Raw genomic sequence first — 19,423 nt, forward strand, 5'->3', positions numbered from 1 at the left:
TGCACGGAGCAGCCATGTTTGATATCGAAATCCGACTTCAGGAGGCGCGTTTCCAACTTCAGGGTACAAATGGAACGCACTAAAAGCCCGATAAGATCCTCTTCCTCTGAGCCACAGAGCTCCATTGTTGTCAAAAACTGTTAAAACCCATCAGTAAGTCACACTGTTGCACTGGGTGACATGTTCCTTCATTACCACACACACACACACACACACACACACACACACACACACACACACACACACACACACACACACACACACACACACACACACACACACACACACACACACACACACACACACACACACACACACACACACACACACACACACACACACAGTCCTGCTGCAGGAGATAAACACTAGAACTGCAAAAGTGGATTAATCCGCCGTTGAATATAGTCCCCAATAAATGCACTAATTCCTCCAGGTGGAATAACAATTGTAGAAACTTCAGTAGCTAGCTGTTTTTTTTTTTTTAAATGAATTATATCTGTATAGCCGTATTTAAACATGAACATCTTGGGCAGGAACCAATGGGCTTGGAGGTGAGTGTCACCGACGAAGTCAGGGAGTTTTGCGTGCAAGATGAACTAACACGTTGTTAGCGTTGGTCTTTTCATGAGAATTCATTAAAATACAAAAAACATGAAATAGCATAAGACTCATCATTTAGGTGATGCCCCTTTTATCTAATTACCCAATTCCCCGACCTAGTCTCAGTCCACTTGCAGTGCGTGACTAACTTTAAAAATCTGAACACACAACCCCCCGCTGCCACACACGTTTAAATGTATCCCATTTCCTCTACCCCCCACTCTTATCATACACAATGTACACACTGTACACACTCACACACACACACAGACACACACACAGAGCTAAAGGGCCGGTCAATGCAAGGATCTTCCATTCTTAACTGAGTCTCCTCCCCAGTTAAACACCGTACAGCTGTCGCCAGAGCCAAAGATACAAAGAACCAACGCTGTCAGTCCAGGTATGTTCAATCCCAGATTGTGTCTCCCCCCCCACTCCCCACCCCTCTCAACCAGCCCTCCGCCTTATAGTATCTATAGTCTCTCACACGGCTGCTGTGTACTACGCCAGGCCCATCTCCTCCAACACACTCCTGGGGGACTCGTCCTCCTGTCAAAAGGAAACACAGAGACGTTAGGATGGTGGACTCATTTAAAAAAAAAACATATCACACCGCTACAGTCACTTTTTTCCAATCGTGTGACATTATGCAACCGTTAGACATTCAGAAATCTCGAAAGCAAAACAAACTTAATGCAATCTATGGCAGCCAGAGACCATCTAAGGTTAGGATATTTAACCTCGCTACTTTTTTGGTAGCAACCAATATGTGTCTGTGGCATGTGTCATTGACTGAAAGCTGAAGGTCTGTTTAGATCCATAATCTTCTCCACCTATTGTTTAATCAGGCAAGGCCCAATTAAAATCTAACTTTTTTTTTTTTTTAAACCTTCATTTTGACCATATAGTTCCAGGAGCTCATGGACTACAGGAACTAAATCGAGGTAAATTTTAAACTAAATTTTTTATTGAGATGCAATATTTACACACGAGTAAACAACAAACGTTATTTGTGTTGTTACTCTAAGGTTTAAATATAGTGTATGTTTTTGTCTCTCTCTTTATGTGTCTCTCTCTCTCTTTTCCATGCCTGCTCCTTGCTGTATTAATGAACTTTGCAGCACCCCGTGGTAGCTGTGGGAACGAAGCTGTGCACAAGGTGTAGCAGGTGAGCTTTGCGTTTAACCAATCAGTGACACTCAAGCGCAAACCCCGCACTGCATAACTCCTGGGCCAGAAAATACTAACGTCAGAGTTTTTGAGGGCCAGATGCTATGGCACTAAATGTATGGTCCTTCTGGTAGAAAAGCGGGTTCCTGAGATCCTAAAATGTCACCCAGACCACTGGAAAAAGCTTTACCTGGTATTTGTCTTAAAGGGCAACTATTATAGCATTTCCAGGATAACACTTGTATTTTTTGTTTGTACTAGAACATGTCTACGTGCTTTAATGTTAATAAAACATAATTTTTCTCTTTCCGCCCATTGCTGCTGCACCTGTATTCACCTTCTGTATGAGATGCTCTGTTGGAGTGCCTGTCTCTTTAAGCAAATTTTATAATTAATTAGATTGTAAAGGAATGAAGCAGCATTTTCTACCGTCAAAAATCGCAGATGAAGGCTTCTGAACAGGAATGCGACCCAAAATTGGCAGCCTAGATGATATATTTTACTGCCGTGAGCATGTAGTTACATGAGACAATGTTAATACCGCAGTAGCTTAAAAAAAATAAAATAAAAAGTCCTGCCCACTTGGAGCAGATGACCAATCATAGAAGACCGGCTTGGAGTTGCGTAACACAACCGGAGCGTTCACAACGGTGGGAAATCTGAACCTTTTAGTTCATGAGGATTTTTCTAAAATAGGTTTACCTCATTATTTGATTTGGTCTCTCATTAGAATCTCATATTATGACATTGTAGATATGACAGAAAATACGGAAAAGCATATGTCCCCTTTAAATAATAGTAGCGTCTGCAAAAAAATATTATTTTGCTGTAGGGGCTTCCTGTAGAGTATTATAGACGACGCCTTGCCTGATATAAAGACAGACCCTGCTAACATCAGTAGAATTTCAGTGAAATGTTCCCGGTATTTAAAAAAAAACACAGGCCAATGGCATCATTTACTGGGCTGCAAAGATTAATCAATTACAGTAGTTGTCAACCAGTAAATTAATCACCAACTATTTTGATAATTGATTAATCGGTTTTCATTCTCAGTGAGAAAAAAAAAGTCAAATATGTTCCATTATGTTTGTGATAACCTGGTTGTATAGAAAGAGAAGTGAAAGCCTAAAGGCCAGGGTACCTCCTGCAGTAGGTCAGCCTGTTCGATGGCTTTGAGGACGCTCTTCTTAGACGTATCCTGGATCTCTCCTCCCATCAGGAACTCATCGAGGATGAAGTAGGCCTTCTCAAAGTTAAAGATGATGTCCAGCTCACATACCTGCACAAACACAAACAGGGCATCAATGCTTGCTACAGCGAGGTTTTAATTCTTCACATGCTTGTTGGGGGGTAACCCTCTCACTTAACTCTGTAACATTAGTTCAGCAGTGTTAAAACTAGGGCTGCACATTATATCGTTATTTTATCATCATCATCGCAATACACACATAGCGAAAGGCTGCGACTAATCGCGATCACTCAGATGTTTTGGGTTAGTTGAAAGAAAATTTATTTTTAGCGGTGCCTTTCATATCATATCACGTGTTCAAAAGACGAATGTTAGAAATTATTTACTTTTGTTTGATTTAAAAGGTCCCATGACATGGTGCTTTTTGGATACTTTTATATAGACCTTAGTGGTCCCCTAATACTGTATCTGAAGTCTCTTTTATATAGACCTTAGTGGTCCCCTAATACTGTATCTGAAGTCTCTTTTATATAGGCCTTAGTGGTCCCCTAATACTGTATCTGAAGTCTCTTTTATATAGACCTTAGTGGTCCCCTAATACTGTATCTGAAGTCTCTTTTATATAGACCTTAGTGGTCCCCTAATACTGTATCTGAAGTCTCTTTTATATAGACCTTAGTGGTCCCCTAATACTGTATCTGAAGTCTCTTTTATATAGACCTTAGTGGTCCCCTAATACTGTATCTGAAGTCTCTTTTATATAGACCTTAGTGGTCCCCTAATACTGTATCTGAAGTCTCTTTTATATAGACCTTAGTGGTCCCCTAATACTGTATCTGAAGTCTCTTTTATATAGACCTTAGTGGTCCCCTAATACTGTATCTGAAGTCTCTTTTATATAGACCTTAGTGGTCCCCTAATACTGTATCTGGAGTCTCTTTTATATAGTCCTTAGTGGTCCCCTAATACTGTATCTGAAGTCTCTTTTATATAGACCTTAGTGGTCCCCTAATACTGTATCTGAAGTCTCTGTCCCGAAATTCAGCCTTGGTGCAGAATTACAGCCACTAGAGCCAGTCCCACAATGAGCTTTCCTTAGTATGTGCCATTTCTGTATCTGTAGCTATTGAGGAGGAGAGAGGGGGGACCTCATAAGGAGCCATTTCTAGCCACTGGGGGACCATAGGCAGGCTGGGGGAACGCATATTAAGGTTATAAAACATCATAAAGTGAAATTTTCATGCCATGGGACCTTTAAATTCTACAAGCAATTGGTTGTATTTTAGCAGAATACTGAAAGCAGCAGAACTGAGTACACTTCAGTATCGGTTTATTTATTGCACGTAATATCATTATTGGGATATTCAACAACATTATCGCATATCTTCCTCACATCGTGCAGCCCTAGTTAAAACCAACTACGGAGAGCAAGCCGAGCAGGAACAACGCCTGGATTCACAGATCTATGACTTACACTGCCAAAGTATTTATCCAGAAGCTCTACGAAGCGGTGGATGACTTCCAGTGTGATCAGCTCGTTGTCCTGCTCTTCGATTGCACAACAGAAATACAGGCTGGCGTACCTGCATACAATTACAAATGCACATACAACATATATAAACAATATAATAAAATCTGACAAAATTAGGGCTGGGTATCGTTCAAAAATGTTCAATAGCCATACCGCTACCAATACCGTGACATTGATACCGGTTCTGGTTCTGGTTCGATACCAATTTTATAAAGAATACAAATACAGCCCTAGACAAAATGAATTCTTCTCCATGGTGGACCTGGAAACAAGACATGCCCTTTTTTTAACCAAGTGAAAATATGCACATATAGACATCTGAAGTAGTAACCACCGTGTCTACATGACACCAAAGCTAAAAGTGTTTGAGCTGCAGTTCCTTTTAACTGCCACTAGATGCTGCCTCAGAGGAAACAAGCTAATGGATTTTACTGTACAGATGCTGCTGGGCGACATTTACAAGTACTTCTGTTTAGAGCTGGGCAACAAATCGATGTTATATTGATGTTGCAATATGAGAAAAGATATCGTCTTCGATTTTGCATATCATAATATGGTAAGTGTTGTCTTTTCCTGGTATTACAGTAAAGTGTTGTCATTTTGTGAACTTACCAGACTGTTCTAGCTGTTCTGTTATTTACCTTTACCCACTAAGTCATTAAATCATTTCTGGAGATTAAAAAAAATCTCATTTGTGTAAGTAACATTTTGTTAAAGCACCAATAGTCAACCATACAATATCGTCGCAATATCGATATCTAGGTATTTGGTCAAGAATATCGTGATGTTTGATTTTCTCTATATTGCTCAGTCCTAGGGCTGGGCAATATGGAGAAAATCAGATATGATTTACACAATGTCATTTTTGATAAATAATCATCAGTAATGCGGATAATGACTAGGTGGGTAAAGACAAATAAAAGAACAGCTAGAGCAGTCTGGTAAGTTGAGAAAATTATATCACTTTACTGTAATGTAGCCCTTAAAACCAGGAAAAAAACAACACTTGTGTCACATTTTTGTCCAAAATTTAAGACGATATCTAGCCTCATATATTGATATAATATCGATATATTGCCCAGCCTACTTCTGGACTGTTTCGATCCAGGAGCTTTTACCTTCCACATTAAACACTACATTACCAACACTAAAACTGCAGCTAAGGTCAGCTGCAGTTAAGTACATAGTGTTGCATGCAGTTTGCATACAATCAGGACAATCAGATTTTTGTTTTGGACTTTCCTTTTGCCTTCCTGCCTGCCTCAGGACATCTTTTGTTCATAAGCTTTCGCCTTAATAAATTTTCACTGCTAGTGCAGTGTTGCCTCAGTTTCATCTCCACTGCAGGAAATCCCTCTGTGCTCGCCGCATCACCCACCCACCTGCCCACGCACACACTGCTTCGTTTACTTAGCCCACGTCTGCGTTCTGCTCTTCTACAGTAATGAGCCCTGACACACACTGATCTCTGTGTGTGAGTGTGCGTGTAATGCTCATGTTGTGGGGACATAAATCACATGGGGATTCACCCTCCTTTTAGGGACAAAATGCAAGTCCTCATAATGTAAATCATTACATTTTACGGTGAAGGCAGTGGTCAGGTTAGGGCGAGTGTCCAGGAACTAAATGTACAGTAAGTCGATATAATGTACTATAAGTGATGGAAACCCGACTGTGTGTGTTGATTGGATGCTCTGCACTGGGATCAAAACACAGAGATTATAGAGCCTATATACTGCAGCATTTTACAGGGTTTTATTCAAATAAAAGTTATTGAGTTAAAAAGGGCCATTTTGTTCCATTTCCTTGTTCTGGCGTTTAATGAGACTTTTTTTTATAAAAAAAAAAAAGAATTATTTTAAATTCTTAAATTAAATGAATTGATTTATTTATTGATAAACCATTTACATAAACAAGTTCCCATGCCAGGACAAAAAGCTGGAAAAAGCAGAATGGGCATTTAACATATATATTTGAACAGTAACACTCTTTTCTTGTGTGTGAAGAAATTAAAAGGTGGTTTAGGTTTTCAGCCCTGTGCACACTTTAATTCAATCTGTATTGCAAGAAAAAGCTTTTACTAAGAAAATATTGCACCGGAAGATTAATTGTTGAGACTAATCGTTGCAGCTCTTTCTCATCTCACATGTTAGAAATTGAACTGATGTTTACACTTACAAAACAGTGGATGCACATTTGACATTTAATTAGTCAAAATGCCAGGCAATAAAACCGGAGGTTTCTGGCAAACGACAGAGCTTCTACTGCTAGTGAGGTGTTCCCTCAGTCCCTCTCCACTGCAGGAAATCCCTCTGTGCTCGCCGCATCACCCACCCACGCTGCTTCGATTGGTTAGCCCACCTCTGCGTTCTGCTCTTCTACAGTAATGAGCCCTGACACACACATCTATGTGTGTGTGTGTGTATCAATGAGGGTGGACTGCTGGGTCTCACTCTTTCCACCCACCTAAAATCAAATGCGGCTCAGCCCACGGACAAACAGAGGAGAACTTCTCATTGGTCCGTGGGAGGTGAACTAAAGTTAATAGTAGACACACTCAAACCAAAGAATCTGCTGCAAGTCGGCTTTAAGACTTTTGTTTATCAATTCATCCCCGTTTTTAAGTGTCTCTTGTCGGTCGACAGAAAATAATCACCAACTATAATTTGCCAATCAATTTACTCATTTCTCTTTTTTTTTTTCTTTTAAGCTAAAGTGCCAAACACCCACTGGTTCATCTAGCTCAGGGATCTTCATCAGGGGGTCCGGGAACCCTAGGGGGGTCCTCAGTCAATGCAGGGGGGCCTCCAAATTATGGTTAATTTTTTAAAGATTTTTCAAAAATGAAAGTCTTAACATGAATCCAACATATCATTAGCAAATATAAATCCCATTGAGGATAGGCTTACTGACCTATAGGTAAGGCAGTTACTAAGGCCATCCACAGATCCAGTTCATCCTTAGGATTCCCTGTGCCACATGTATGTTGAACATTAACACATAAACAGTATAAATTAAATTAATTAAAACATGATTTATAATCATGCCAACAATTATTAGGCTATTTTAAGAGCTTAGTATTCTATGCAAAAAAAGGTTTCCTACATGTAACTGAAGGCCCAGTTTAATATGCAACTGAATTTTCTACAAAAGATGTAGTACAGGGTCCCTGCTCTCTCTCTCTTTCAGTTGAGGGGTGCTCGGCTTAAAAAAACGTTGAAGACCCCTGATCTAGCTGCTACAATGCGATTCGGATATATTGCCATGTAGATGTATGCTAGCAAATCGAACATCTCAAACATTTATGAGTTTTGAACGAACAATTCAAATATGTCTATTTGGGCTCTGTAAAAATCATAATGGGCATTTTCACTATTTCATACACGATTAATCAAGAAAACAAATGGCAGCTTACACAATAATGAAAATACTAAGCTGCAGCTCTATATACAATTTATTAGCCAATGAATTATCAATATCATCCTCTTTCTTTTTAATCTGACTATGCTGTCATCCATAACTACATACAGACTCTTACAAAACATGGTATGTTGAATTTCCAACATACCATGTTATATTTGGTATTTGTATAACTATGACAGTTTATGGTTGCACCTGAAAGCAACAATAAACTGTTACAGCATTATCTGGGATTCTGCAGGTTTCAACAAGTCAAATTTAAAGCTACATTGTGTAAGAATTTCTCCCATCTATCTGTGACATTGTATATGACACCCCCGCCCCAACCCTTTCAAATCTGCCGGCAGTTGCGAGAAAATCTTCTCGCCCTCCCTCCCTGGCATTCGTCAGTCAGTGCCACTGAATAAAAAGCGCGAAAGGCGGAGGTACTGTATGTCCCTCTTTGGCTAATGTATTTTACAGATGGAGGCACAACATGGCGGCCGTCATTCGAGCTACTCGCGCATATGTATTCTGAATGATTCTAAATGGCAGATTCTACGCATACGAGAATACTTTGATTAGTTGGTGGAAGTAATTACACCTGAATGAGCACATATTTGTGAAAGCACAAAAGTTTTTTTTTGCTAAGATTCAACTCAAAAAATTACACAATAGAGCTTTAAGACCTTTTTAAGACCTTGATGAATGAAATTTCTGACCTATATCACAACATAAAAGTACACCGAAATGTTAAGTCACAAAAGTACTTGCAATGTAAAATAAATGTATTTAAATTGAATAAAAGCAACACGGAGTAATACTAATCGGTACATATACAGAGAATTATATTTGGACAAACAAAAGAAAGAACTACAACACGACAGAATCAAAAAATAAAAAACATTTCAGTGATTAGTGGTAGCGTTACATGGACAAAGAAAAAGTAAGACCTGTTTAAAATGATTTAAGACCCAGAACACAATACTAACGAATTTAAGACTTTTTTTTTTTTTTGGGGTTTACAATGCTGATGGTTGTGTTTTATTATTGGGGACTCAAACATCTTCTTAATTCAACTCAAAAAGGAGTAAAACTGGGTCGCTACGCTATTCATAATGTCAAATACTCTATTTCTGGCAACTGGGTCAGACAGAGATGCACTTCCCCAACTGGGAAAAGTATCTTCACTAAGAGATTTTCACCTTGGAAAAATAGCCAAAAAATTAAATCTTTCCAAAGTTAACACCAGAAAAGAAGCTGAAGTTCTCCTAGGAGAAGGGACAGCAGCTCCACTGACAGCTAAATATGGATCTGCCTGCCACAGCCTGAGGGACTCACAACCACTTCAGGATTTAGTATTGTATAGTAATTATACAAAAACTGTAACTGTTGTGTAATGTAATTGTTTTGTTATATAGTGTGTTGTATCGTGACCAGTAAAGTATAGTATATATGTGACACCTATGTATTTAATAGGATATGTATTTGATATATGTATTTCTGTAAACTGCTTTGAGAGAGCTAGAGCGAGAGCGTGTTTCCATACCTGTTACTCTCCTTTGGTGAGACGTTTTAATATGAATATAACCCAGGAATTCCCAACATTTTGCAGATTTTTTGGAGAGCTGCATGTCCCAAGCCTAACTCATGCGCTAACACAACACCATTCGCACATTCACATCAAACGCTACATCGTTCCTGGATACGTCGCGTAAATGTGTGGACACTTTGCCTGTACGTCTCTTCTTTGCAGAGACTGCACTCTAGTAGTAAACCGCTACAACTGTTTTCGTCTTCTCGGAGATGATTTTTACACTCACTTCTTTAGACATTTTGAAATGTCAGAGCACATCGCATGATGCACCTGAACGAATTACGTTGTCAGAAATTGACAACAGCCAATGAGATTTCCTTTTTAGAGTTAAATGCCCTACTTTCACTATTGGTTGCTGATAATAAAGAAAATGACCATGTTTGGATCCGACAACATTGTACAGGAGAGAGACAGCTTTCTAACGGTATATGTGATGACAGGGTGCGGACAGCGATCGCGGAGCAGCATGTTGATTTAGAACGCCAACTTTGTTGAATTTAGGAGAAATCTACCAACGCAAATAGACAAAGTGTGAAAAAATAAAGACATAAATGTGTATTTGGGACTTTTTTTTTCACCACAAGTCTGAAAGAAGACATGTTATTGAAGACAAATAGCCAAAAATCTCAAAATTGAACAGTTTTTGCCTGCCGTGTCTCCCCTTAACAGCTATTTTTGCTTCGCAATGTGCGAGTATGTGAACGTGTAGTCTATATCCACAAAGTTCCACTTCCGGGATTGCTCCGTTTCTGATGTAAATTCCACCGTATGTCCTTCTTTTCGGTCAGATGTCCATTACCTTCCTCTTTCTTTGAGTTGTAATTCTAAACTTTGGTGGATTTCTGAGGACTATGGTTAACTGCTCCTCAGATCCCTGCAGGGTAAATCCAGACAGCTAGCTAGACTATCTGTCCAATCAGAGTTTTCTGTTGCACGACTAAAACTACTTTTGAATGTACACATGTTCCACCAAAACAAGTTCCTTCCAGAGGCTATTTTTGCAGTGCCACTGTTGCTCGATTGGGCATTTAGCACCGCCCATGACGATTGTGATTGGTTTAAAGAAATGCCAATAAACCAGAGCACGTTTTTCTCCCATCTCGGAATGTTGTGTGGACTAAGGCATGGATACCCGAACCGAGCCCGACGGTTCGGACAGATATTTAGAAATTATGGTCGGGTTCGGGTCGAGCTCGGTCACATCAGTGTGATGAAGCATTTGTAAAATGGTGCTGCGGCTTCTTTGAGAGAGCTCAGTGCGTGTGGGGGAGTGTGTGTGTGTGTGTGTGTGTGTGTGTGAAGAAGAGAGATCGAGAAAGAGGAAGCAGACGTGTTGTATGCAACCAGAGCAGAAGTTTGTGCAATAAGTTTTGTACACAGTGTGTGCAGTGCCTGAAATAAACCCCAGACTGAAAGCCAAGTTCATTCATTTGCTCACCAGAAACGGGATTTTAACCACGACGTTATTCATTTTATAACGTCGGCCCTGGAGGTAACCAGTTTACTTAATAAAAGCGGGCTTTCCACACAAAAACGTAGCTTACATGTGTCATTAGTATGAGAACAAAATGAGATTTTAACTGTGTCGGGCTCGGACACAAATTTCTTAATGCCTGTCGGGCTCGGGCCGGGTTCGGTCACGGCTCTGTCGGACACGGGCCGGGCTCGGACAGAAAAATTTGGCCCGATCCGGACTTTAGCGTGGACTAGCCAGACCTTCCTCGGCAGCACTGTGGAGGAAAGTCTGGCAAAGCGAGACCAGTGAATGTGTGAATGAGAACAGTTTTTCCTTTTATGAGATTTCATTGCCAAGACAATAAAGGCATTCTCTTCTATTCAACCATCAAAATGAAACTCTTGGCTGGTCGTCTGGTTAATGTGCCGTCTTTAATATTCTCACTCAGCCAATGATAAGAAAAAGAAAGTGAGAACGATGTAAAAATAAAGTACCTCGTTAAACGAATCACTGACACGCACACTTCTGGGAGACACTTCCAGCTGGCCAGCAGAAACGAGTGCAACATTTGGAGAGTTTATGATTTGGCGGCTTTCTTTTTCTTTCTTTTGTTACCTTTTGTAGACGATCTTGAGGTCCCTCCATTCGAGGAAGCTGCACATCTTTGGTTTGCGGGCGAGCACTATCTGCATCAGCTCCCTGACCATCTTCTTCTTGTCGCGCTCCGCTGTGGCGGTGTACCACTTCTGCAGGCGCAGCTTCCCCTGCCGGCTGAAAAGCAGCATGAAACGCATCTACACACAGACGGGGACACAGACAAGTCAAGACAAGGGAAAGCATTATTGACTTTTTGATTTGATTGAATATATAATACATGTTGTTCTATCTGCCGATCAATGAGAAAAGTGCTAAGGCTGGGGGACGATGTGCTTTTGTCCCGATTCGATTCTTTCACGAGACATGGTTGCCGATTCGATTTGTGTTGGGATTTTCATTTATTGCGATTCGATAGCGTGAGTATTGCGGTTTTGCCTTCATCAACTTAAAGTATATTTTTGATCCAGGTCTTCATCAATCAACTTAACGTTTGAGAGCAATACCTTCATCAAGTCGGTTTTAAATTTTCAACATTAGATTTTAGCGGTGAGGTTACGTGCCGCGCCGAAGCTTTGGCGCGTGTCGAGTAACCCTGCAACTTTTCCGTGAAGTGCGTTGTTTTAGACCAATGAGGTCTACTGATGACGCGGGAAGCCCTTACACAGGTGAGAAATTATTGTTCCTGAAAAAATAAAAAAAAGTATCCCCTGAGTCATTTTTCTAGTTACACAAGCACTTTCACCGCCCTCTGCCTGACTAAACCACTGCCACTTTACAGTTTTAGAACACTCCCCATTGTTGACTCATTATTCTCAATCCTACTGGCTCAAAAATACAGAAAAGATATAGGGGCACATGTGTCAAACTCAAGGCCCGCGCGCCAAATCCGGCCCCTTGCAAATTTTGATCCGACCCCGCAATTTAGGTTCACAATGAATTTTGGCCCGCCTAGTTTTTGTCACCTTTTACAAAGTTTTTGGGCACCGTTTTCAACGTTTGACGCCTTTTCCTGACATTTTTTGACGCTTTTTCGTCGACATTTTTGTCCACCAAACTGTACGTGAGAAGACTATATGAGACACGCAATAATATAGTCAAAGATATTCGACTTTTTCAATTACATCAATAAACTCTACGTGTCTGGCCCTTCACGTGATTCTCATTTTCCAGTGTGGCCCTTAGTGAAGCTGAGTTTGACACCCCGCCACTGGCTGAGCATTCACACACACACACACACACACACACACACACACACACACACACACACACACACACACACACACACACACACAGTGTCCGAATCAACTCTGCTGTGGACATTCATGTAACGTTAACCGGCTAATCAGACTCGTCTGTCGCAGTGTGCTAGTCCCGTAACGCTATTGTAAAAAAAACAAAAGTTTCCAAAAAAACACATGCAATAAACCGCTCAGGATTTAGTGTGACAACAGGTGACTGTGTCCTGCAATTACAAAGCACTCGCTTCATTTCTCGCTTCTTCGCCTTTTGTTTCCCCTCATTTTTCCAAAGCTGCCTTCGATGCTCAAAAAAAATGATCCAGCCCTAGAAGCCTCATGAAATGAACCTTTTTGCTGGAATGCTTTATCTCACCAACATTACATTTTGGTGAATTCCCCCCAAATGGAAAACATTTCGATGGAGACAACCCTGGACCTCTGCGTCCATACACCTCTATGTATATGTGCGCCTGCTTTACCCACTGATCCAACCCCGCCACTGGCTGAGCATTCATTCACACACACACACGGTGTCCAAATCAACTCTGAAGAAAAGCAACCCGACGTCAACCTGCTGTGGACATTCATGTAACGTTAACCGGCTCATGGAACATGGAAAACATACTGCACGATAGAAAAATACACCAAACTAGTTTCACAACTTTCACAACTATTATGGTGCGTTCTTTTTGTCCACCAAAGTCGATCTACGAGTTGTTTTCCGGAGTTACAAACCGGAAGTTGCAAAAAGAACGCCCCCGAGGTCGTGTATATACGACTCGTCAAGTCGTCTGAATTCAGAGGACCCCGAGTTCACTTTCAAAGATGGCTACGTCGTGCATCGCACGTAGTAAACATTGTGGTTTTCTACAATTGTAAGCACTTTTGCCTTTGTTGTAACCAAATGAAAAAGTCGTACACATAGCACTGTATACTGCTACCTATAGGCATGTCGCTACATGTCTTATTAGGAGTTAAATACCGCCTAATTAGTTATTTTGTAGCTTGTGCAGCTGAAATTGGCTAGAGACGCTCGGTTGCTATATGACAATAATGGCCGAGTCTTGAGCAGAAAGCAGAGCAGTAGCCAAACCGCGGTTATTCGTTTTTCAACACGGATGTGACGTCACACTCGAGCTACTAGTCGCGATTACAAGACAAAAAGAACGCACCATTACATGAGGTTTGATTTTGAAAGGTTTTTTTTACATCTCCAATTAGTGTCAATTAGGAATTGGGAGTATCAGTCAATACCTCTGCCTGGTCCGATTCTGTCATGGAAGACTCTCTCAGCAGACCAGTACGGCTTGCTGGGCAAGGGTCACGTGAACAACAGGGACTGCTGAGCCAGCACTAGCCCAAGCGAGCTAATCTGCTAGCATTGTTGACTACTGCTTGAAGTATTTAGCTGGGAACTTGGGAAAGATTCTGTGATAACAGAACTGGAAGACATTGGACATTCTGAAGGGATCCTTCAATGTGGTCATAATGGATATAGTGTTCTATTTTAGAGGAGGGTTAGGTTATCTTGCTACGAGTCCTTGGCTGCCTTCGTCAATTGCAACCTTTGCCTTGGCAGTTTGTAGCCATCGAGAGTCTCCCACGCGGCTGCACAGGACTTGGGTTAAAGTGGGCTGACATTGAAATTCACTGTCTGCTGAAATATGTAACAAGGCAATCGTATGCTAACACATTGCCTACAGCAACTTCATAAACTGGGCATATCCAGGTGCTGTGCATGGCCAATAATTGATTAATCCCTCTTAAATTATCAGATTTCTGCAATATTACACACACACACACACACAAGCCTACTGTACAGCTGCATTATATTTACAGGCAAACGCAACCATGAGTGAATATCAACACACACAACAGTGACTCTGGGATTATTGCAGCTTTAAAGTGCCCATATTATGAAAAAATCACTTTTTCTGGGATTTGGGGTGTTCTTTTGTGTCTCTGGTGCTTCCACACACATACAAACTTTGAAAAAAATCCATCCATGCTGTTTTGAGTGAGATACGGTTTCTGAATGTGTCCTGCCTTCAGTCTCCTAGCGAGCTGTTCAAAATCGGCTCGGACTGTGACGTCACAGTCCGAAATGAGCTGGCTAACCACAACCGTTAGCTCGTAGCGTTAGAATGCTAACGCAAATGCTAACGCTAGCATGCTACGTCGTTCTCAATAGCAAAGCACTGCTACAACACACACAAGTTCACCATAATCTACAAAAGAACTACTTCCATGTGCGCCCTCATTTAGAAGTCTCCCAGCTAATCCTGCCTTGTAACTGACCAAAGTTGGAGAAACAGGCTTTCTTTTACTGTTAGCAGGCTGACATGCTCTACATCTGAGCTACTGAGCATGTGCGACTGCAATCAAAGATAGTATAGAAGAAGAAGAAAAGAGGTCTCACTCTGTAGCTAAAACAGAAACCAGGTGAAAAGAGGATCTGCAGCAGTGAGAGAGAGCTGTGCAGTACAACAAAAATATGGTGGTTTTTGAAAATTAAACCATGTAAACCTATTCTGGTACAACCTTAAAATACAGTTATGAACTTGAAAATGAGCATAATATGGGCGCTTTAATAAAACTCTACAACTGACACAACATCAATCTACTGGACCATCTACTAGTGATCTTTACTTACGTCCGCCTGCTACATGTCTTTACCTCTGTACGGTCCATATGACAAAGAGACAGCGGGGTAGGTGTAGGTCCTGTTTGTTTTACGGCAGCAGGATACTTGGATGGAGGATAACTAAATATTGACTCTATTTAAAAACATGTCCCATTTGTCAGGTGCGAAGGAAAACTTTACTGTATACGATTTATTTACAGCTTCACAGTTCCAGGTCCAGATTCAATGAATATTATAAAATAACACTGCCTGCTGTTAGCGTACTTGTCTAAAACTTGGTCTTTTTGAACAGCAATTAGACAGAACCCACAGCTCATTTTTTGTTAAACATCAAAATTATACAGGATGCCATATCTTCTTAAAAAAAAAAAAAAAAATGAAAAGAAACCCAACATCTATAGACTGAAGTGTAAATGGCCTACACGCATTTTAACTCAATCAAACAACAAAAGACTTTATTGTTGCACCAACTAAGTTAGCTACATCTGAGTGCCAGCAACAATTGTCATTATAGCCATTAGAATTAAAAGGAGCATTAGTAGCCATTTATATATACACTACTTTCGGCCATGAAGTGTACCAACAAAAGGAATCCAACAGTGACAAATGAATGTTTGCTTTGCATTCTAATCTGACAATAAATTATTGCTGTGCAAACAAGCTGTAGGTTGGCAGGCTGCTAGAAACAGTCAGCTGAGCAGCAGCCATCCAACTGTCACCTCTATTGTTGACACCGACTAAAACCTGGGCCCTAACTCGTTACCTGCGACGAGGAAGCTCGGCAATTATTCAAAGCTTAAATTACCACTGTCTGCAAAGCTCAATTTGAACACAAACTGGATATCATTAAGATAACGTTACAGCTAACATTACACAGGCCATACGCTAATTGAAAGCCCAACAGTGTGTTAGATATACAAGACTATTTCCCACCTTATGCTGTTATACGGCCTATTAGCTTGCAGGCTATATATGCTGACAGAAGCCAGGTGAAGGTAGCGCAGGTGGGACACTTCCTGAAATCATACACCTTGCTAGCATTAGCTTAGCGCCTAGCACCCCCGGCTTTTTTTTTTTTAGGCGAAAGATAAGCAGGAAGGTTAACTTACCATTTGTTTTGAATGTTTTAAGCTACTGCGACGTTACAAACAAACACTACGTCTACACTGCCTGGTCCACGTCAAGGAATACACCGCGGCTAACGCTGTCAGTGCATGTCTGTGTCAGAGTCACTGAAGCTGAGCTGAACCTATGAGCTGAACCCATTCCCTGCTACTCTGAGCAGTTCCGCCTCTAGTGAGCATGCGCAAACTATCTTTTCGCCCTAAGTTTTGCCTCTCAGGTAATACCACTCTTGTTCATTAGAGCTACTGGCACACTACAATACTGCACATTTCTATTATTACTGACATGGTTCTTAGTGTCCCTGTTTTGCTTTTAGACAAAATTAGTCTTTTTTTTTGCACTCATTTTGTCAAAAACTACAAGCCTTTTTAAATTCAACTAATGTTGGGAATGATTTCCATTCATTTGTTTTAAATTCAACAAGCACTTTGTTGTATTTTATCAGAAAGCAGCAGAAATGCAGAACTGAGTACACTTTAGGTTCTGTTTATTTATCGCAAGTAATATCGTTATTGCGGTATTCAACAACGTTATCGCAAGTCTCATATTTTTCTTGTATCGTACAGCCCAAGATGTATGTGATTGATGAACATTTGCCCCATAGGGTTACATTGCAGTGTGGGTTACAGTGTTCACTCTTAAAGTCCTCATATTATGCTCATTTTCAGGTTCATAATTGTAGTAAGAGGTTGTATCAGAATAGGTTTACATGGTTTAATTTTCAAAAAACACATTTGTCTCTGCAGTAAAGGCTGGACTGCAATAGAGCTGTTTGGAGCAGTTTGTGAACAGTGGTTTCTGTTGGAGATGGTAAGTGCCTTTGGGGTGGACTTTGGACTTTTTCACTTTGTAAACCTATTACATGCACACAAAAAAAGATATATAACACAATAAAGGAAAGCGGAAACGCCAAAAAGCATAATATGAGCACTTTAATACTGGACCAATTTCAAAGAAAAGGAGGAAAATAGGGTCCAGGTTGGAAAAAAAACGGTAGTTACCCTTTACGGGCAAAGAAAAAGCTCAGCGAGTACAATAGAAAAGGATTATAAATAAATTAAAATAAAATAAGACAAAAAAATGTAGATACTGTAGCGCCTTTTTTATGAGTCAAGGTCAAGGTCAAGGTCAAGGTAAACTTTATTATCCCACAAGGGGAAATTCATGTGGTCTTCATTTTGCACTCTTGTCACAACATATTCTCTAAACATGTAGACACCCCAGACAAACCAATAAACATGTATATAACAAAAAAGTAACAGTATGGGAATGACAATAACAGAAGTCAACAATCACAATACAAAAAATAAACAATACTACAGAAATGACAAAGAAAATCTGCCATCTAATATTTACGAAACATTAAGATAGCTAAAAATAAAAAAAAATAAAAATATCTAAAAGTAACTAGGAGTGGTTGTCAAAAACGGAAAATTGGATCTACCATCCAGAGTGCAAAGAAATATAATAAATTATGAATACTATAACTGAAGGATACAACTATGGGGGATATTGCATTTGTCACAAGAATAAATATTGCAAATATTGCACAGTAGGTCACAGTAGAGTGACGTAGCGAGGATTATTGCACATTTCTTCACAGTGAATTGTTCAGTGTTTTATTTTGTTTTTGCCACCAGTCTGACTGTGGCAGGGGAAAAAACTATTCTGGAACCATGTTTTATGGGTAGTGATACTGTCCGCTCTGCTGAGTCTGTAGGCTATGTGCAGTGTTTGTGTCTGAGCAGAGAGGGAGCTGGGTGGAGTGAGTCTCTAACGATGCTCTTTGCTCTTTTCTAGCATTGCTGTGTGTATATTGTGGCCATGGAAGGAAACTTAGTCCCAGTAATCCTCTCTGCAGTCTTTATGACTCTTTGGAGAGTCTTGAGTCAATTTGTTGTTGTTTTTTTCAAGAAAATAACAGGTTGTCTTAACCCTTGTGTTGTCTTCCTGTTGACCATGCAACCATTTTTTTTAAAGATAATTTTTTGGACATTTCATGGCCTTTATTTCTACAGGACAGTTGAAGACATGCTAGGGGAGAGAGAGGAGGAAGACATGCAGCAAAGGGCCCCAGGGCAGAGTCAAACCTGTGGCCACTGCGTTGAGGAGTAAACCTCTGTATATGGGTGCATGCTCTACCAGGTGAGCTACCCAGAAGCCCTGGGTTAAATCTTTTAAATTAAAACTTTTGACACTTTTGCCTTGGCATGACTTCTCACTTTTTGCAGACAACAAAAAGGCTGAGTGCAGTAACTCAAAAATAGAGGTTAAAAGTCAAAAAGTCAAGTTTGAGCTCAAGATTTTGTATGTAGATAAATTGCATTACTAAAACATCTAATTGACAGATTTCCAGGGTCCTACCTAGAATTCATTTGGCTGGACAACTAACAAAACTTTAAAGTTTAAAGTTACTTATGAGGTCATAAGGAGCAAAGTTACTAGGTAATTCTGCACCAAGGCTGAATTTCAGGAAACTTCAGATACAGTATTAGGGGACCACTAAGGTCTATATAAAAGAGACTCCAGATACAGTATTAGGGGACCACTAAGGTCTATATAAAAGAGACTCCAGATACAGTATTAGGGGACCACTAAGGTCTATATAAAAGAGACTTCAGATACAGTATTAGGGGACCACTAAGGTCTATATAAAAGAGACTTCACATACAGTATTAGGGGACCACTAAGGTCTATATAAAAGAGACTTCCCATACAGTATTAGGGGACCACTAAGGTCTATATAAAAGAGACTCCAGATACAGTATTAGGGGACCACTAAGGTCTATATAAAAGAGACTTCACATACAGTATTAGGGGACCACTAAGGTCTATATAAAAGAGACTTCCCATACAGTATTAGGGGACCACTAAGGT

At 40.3% G+C, this 19,423-nt stretch overlaps 1 protein-coding gene across 1 annotated transcript; it reads right to left on the reverse strand.

The window, feature by feature from the left end:
• Positions 1 to 1,060: 1,060 nt before the first annotated feature.
• ap1s1 (adaptor related protein complex 1 subunit sigma 1) lies at positions 1,061 to 16,702 on the reverse strand. Its single transcript, XM_028564426.1, has 5 exons — positions 16,531 to 16,702; positions 11,558 to 11,736; positions 4,434 to 4,542; positions 2,912 to 3,049; positions 1,061 to 1,149 (listed from the first exon to the last, which is right to left on the reverse strand). The coding sequence occupies exons 1-5, from the start codon at positions 16,531 to 16,533 to the stop codon at positions 1,102 to 1,104; spliced, it is 477 nt and encodes a 158-aa protein (XP_028420227.1). The 5' UTR covers positions 16,534 to 16,702; the 3' UTR covers positions 1,061 to 1,101.
• Positions 16,703 to 19,423: the final 2,721 nt, after the last annotated feature.

This window comes from Perca flavescens, chromosome 19, assembly GCF_004354835.1.
Source record: "Perca flavescens isolate YP-PL-M2 chromosome 19, PFLA_1.0, whole genome shotgun sequence".
Classification (NCBI taxonomy): Eukaryota; Metazoa; Chordata; class Actinopteri; order Perciformes; family Percidae; genus Perca; species Perca flavescens.

Excerpts from the sequence above, each read along its gene's own strand:
- ap1s1 (XM_028564426.1), bottom strand. Across the intron at positions 3,050-4,433 it reads TGGATAAATACTTTGGCAGT|GTATGTGAGCTGGACATCAT; the intron begins GTAAGTCATAGA and ends GTGTTTGTGCAG. Across the intron at positions 1,150-2,911 it reads AGGCTGACCTACTGCAGGAG|GAGGACGAGTCCCCCAGGAG; the intron begins GTACCCTGGCCT and ends TCCTTTTGACAG.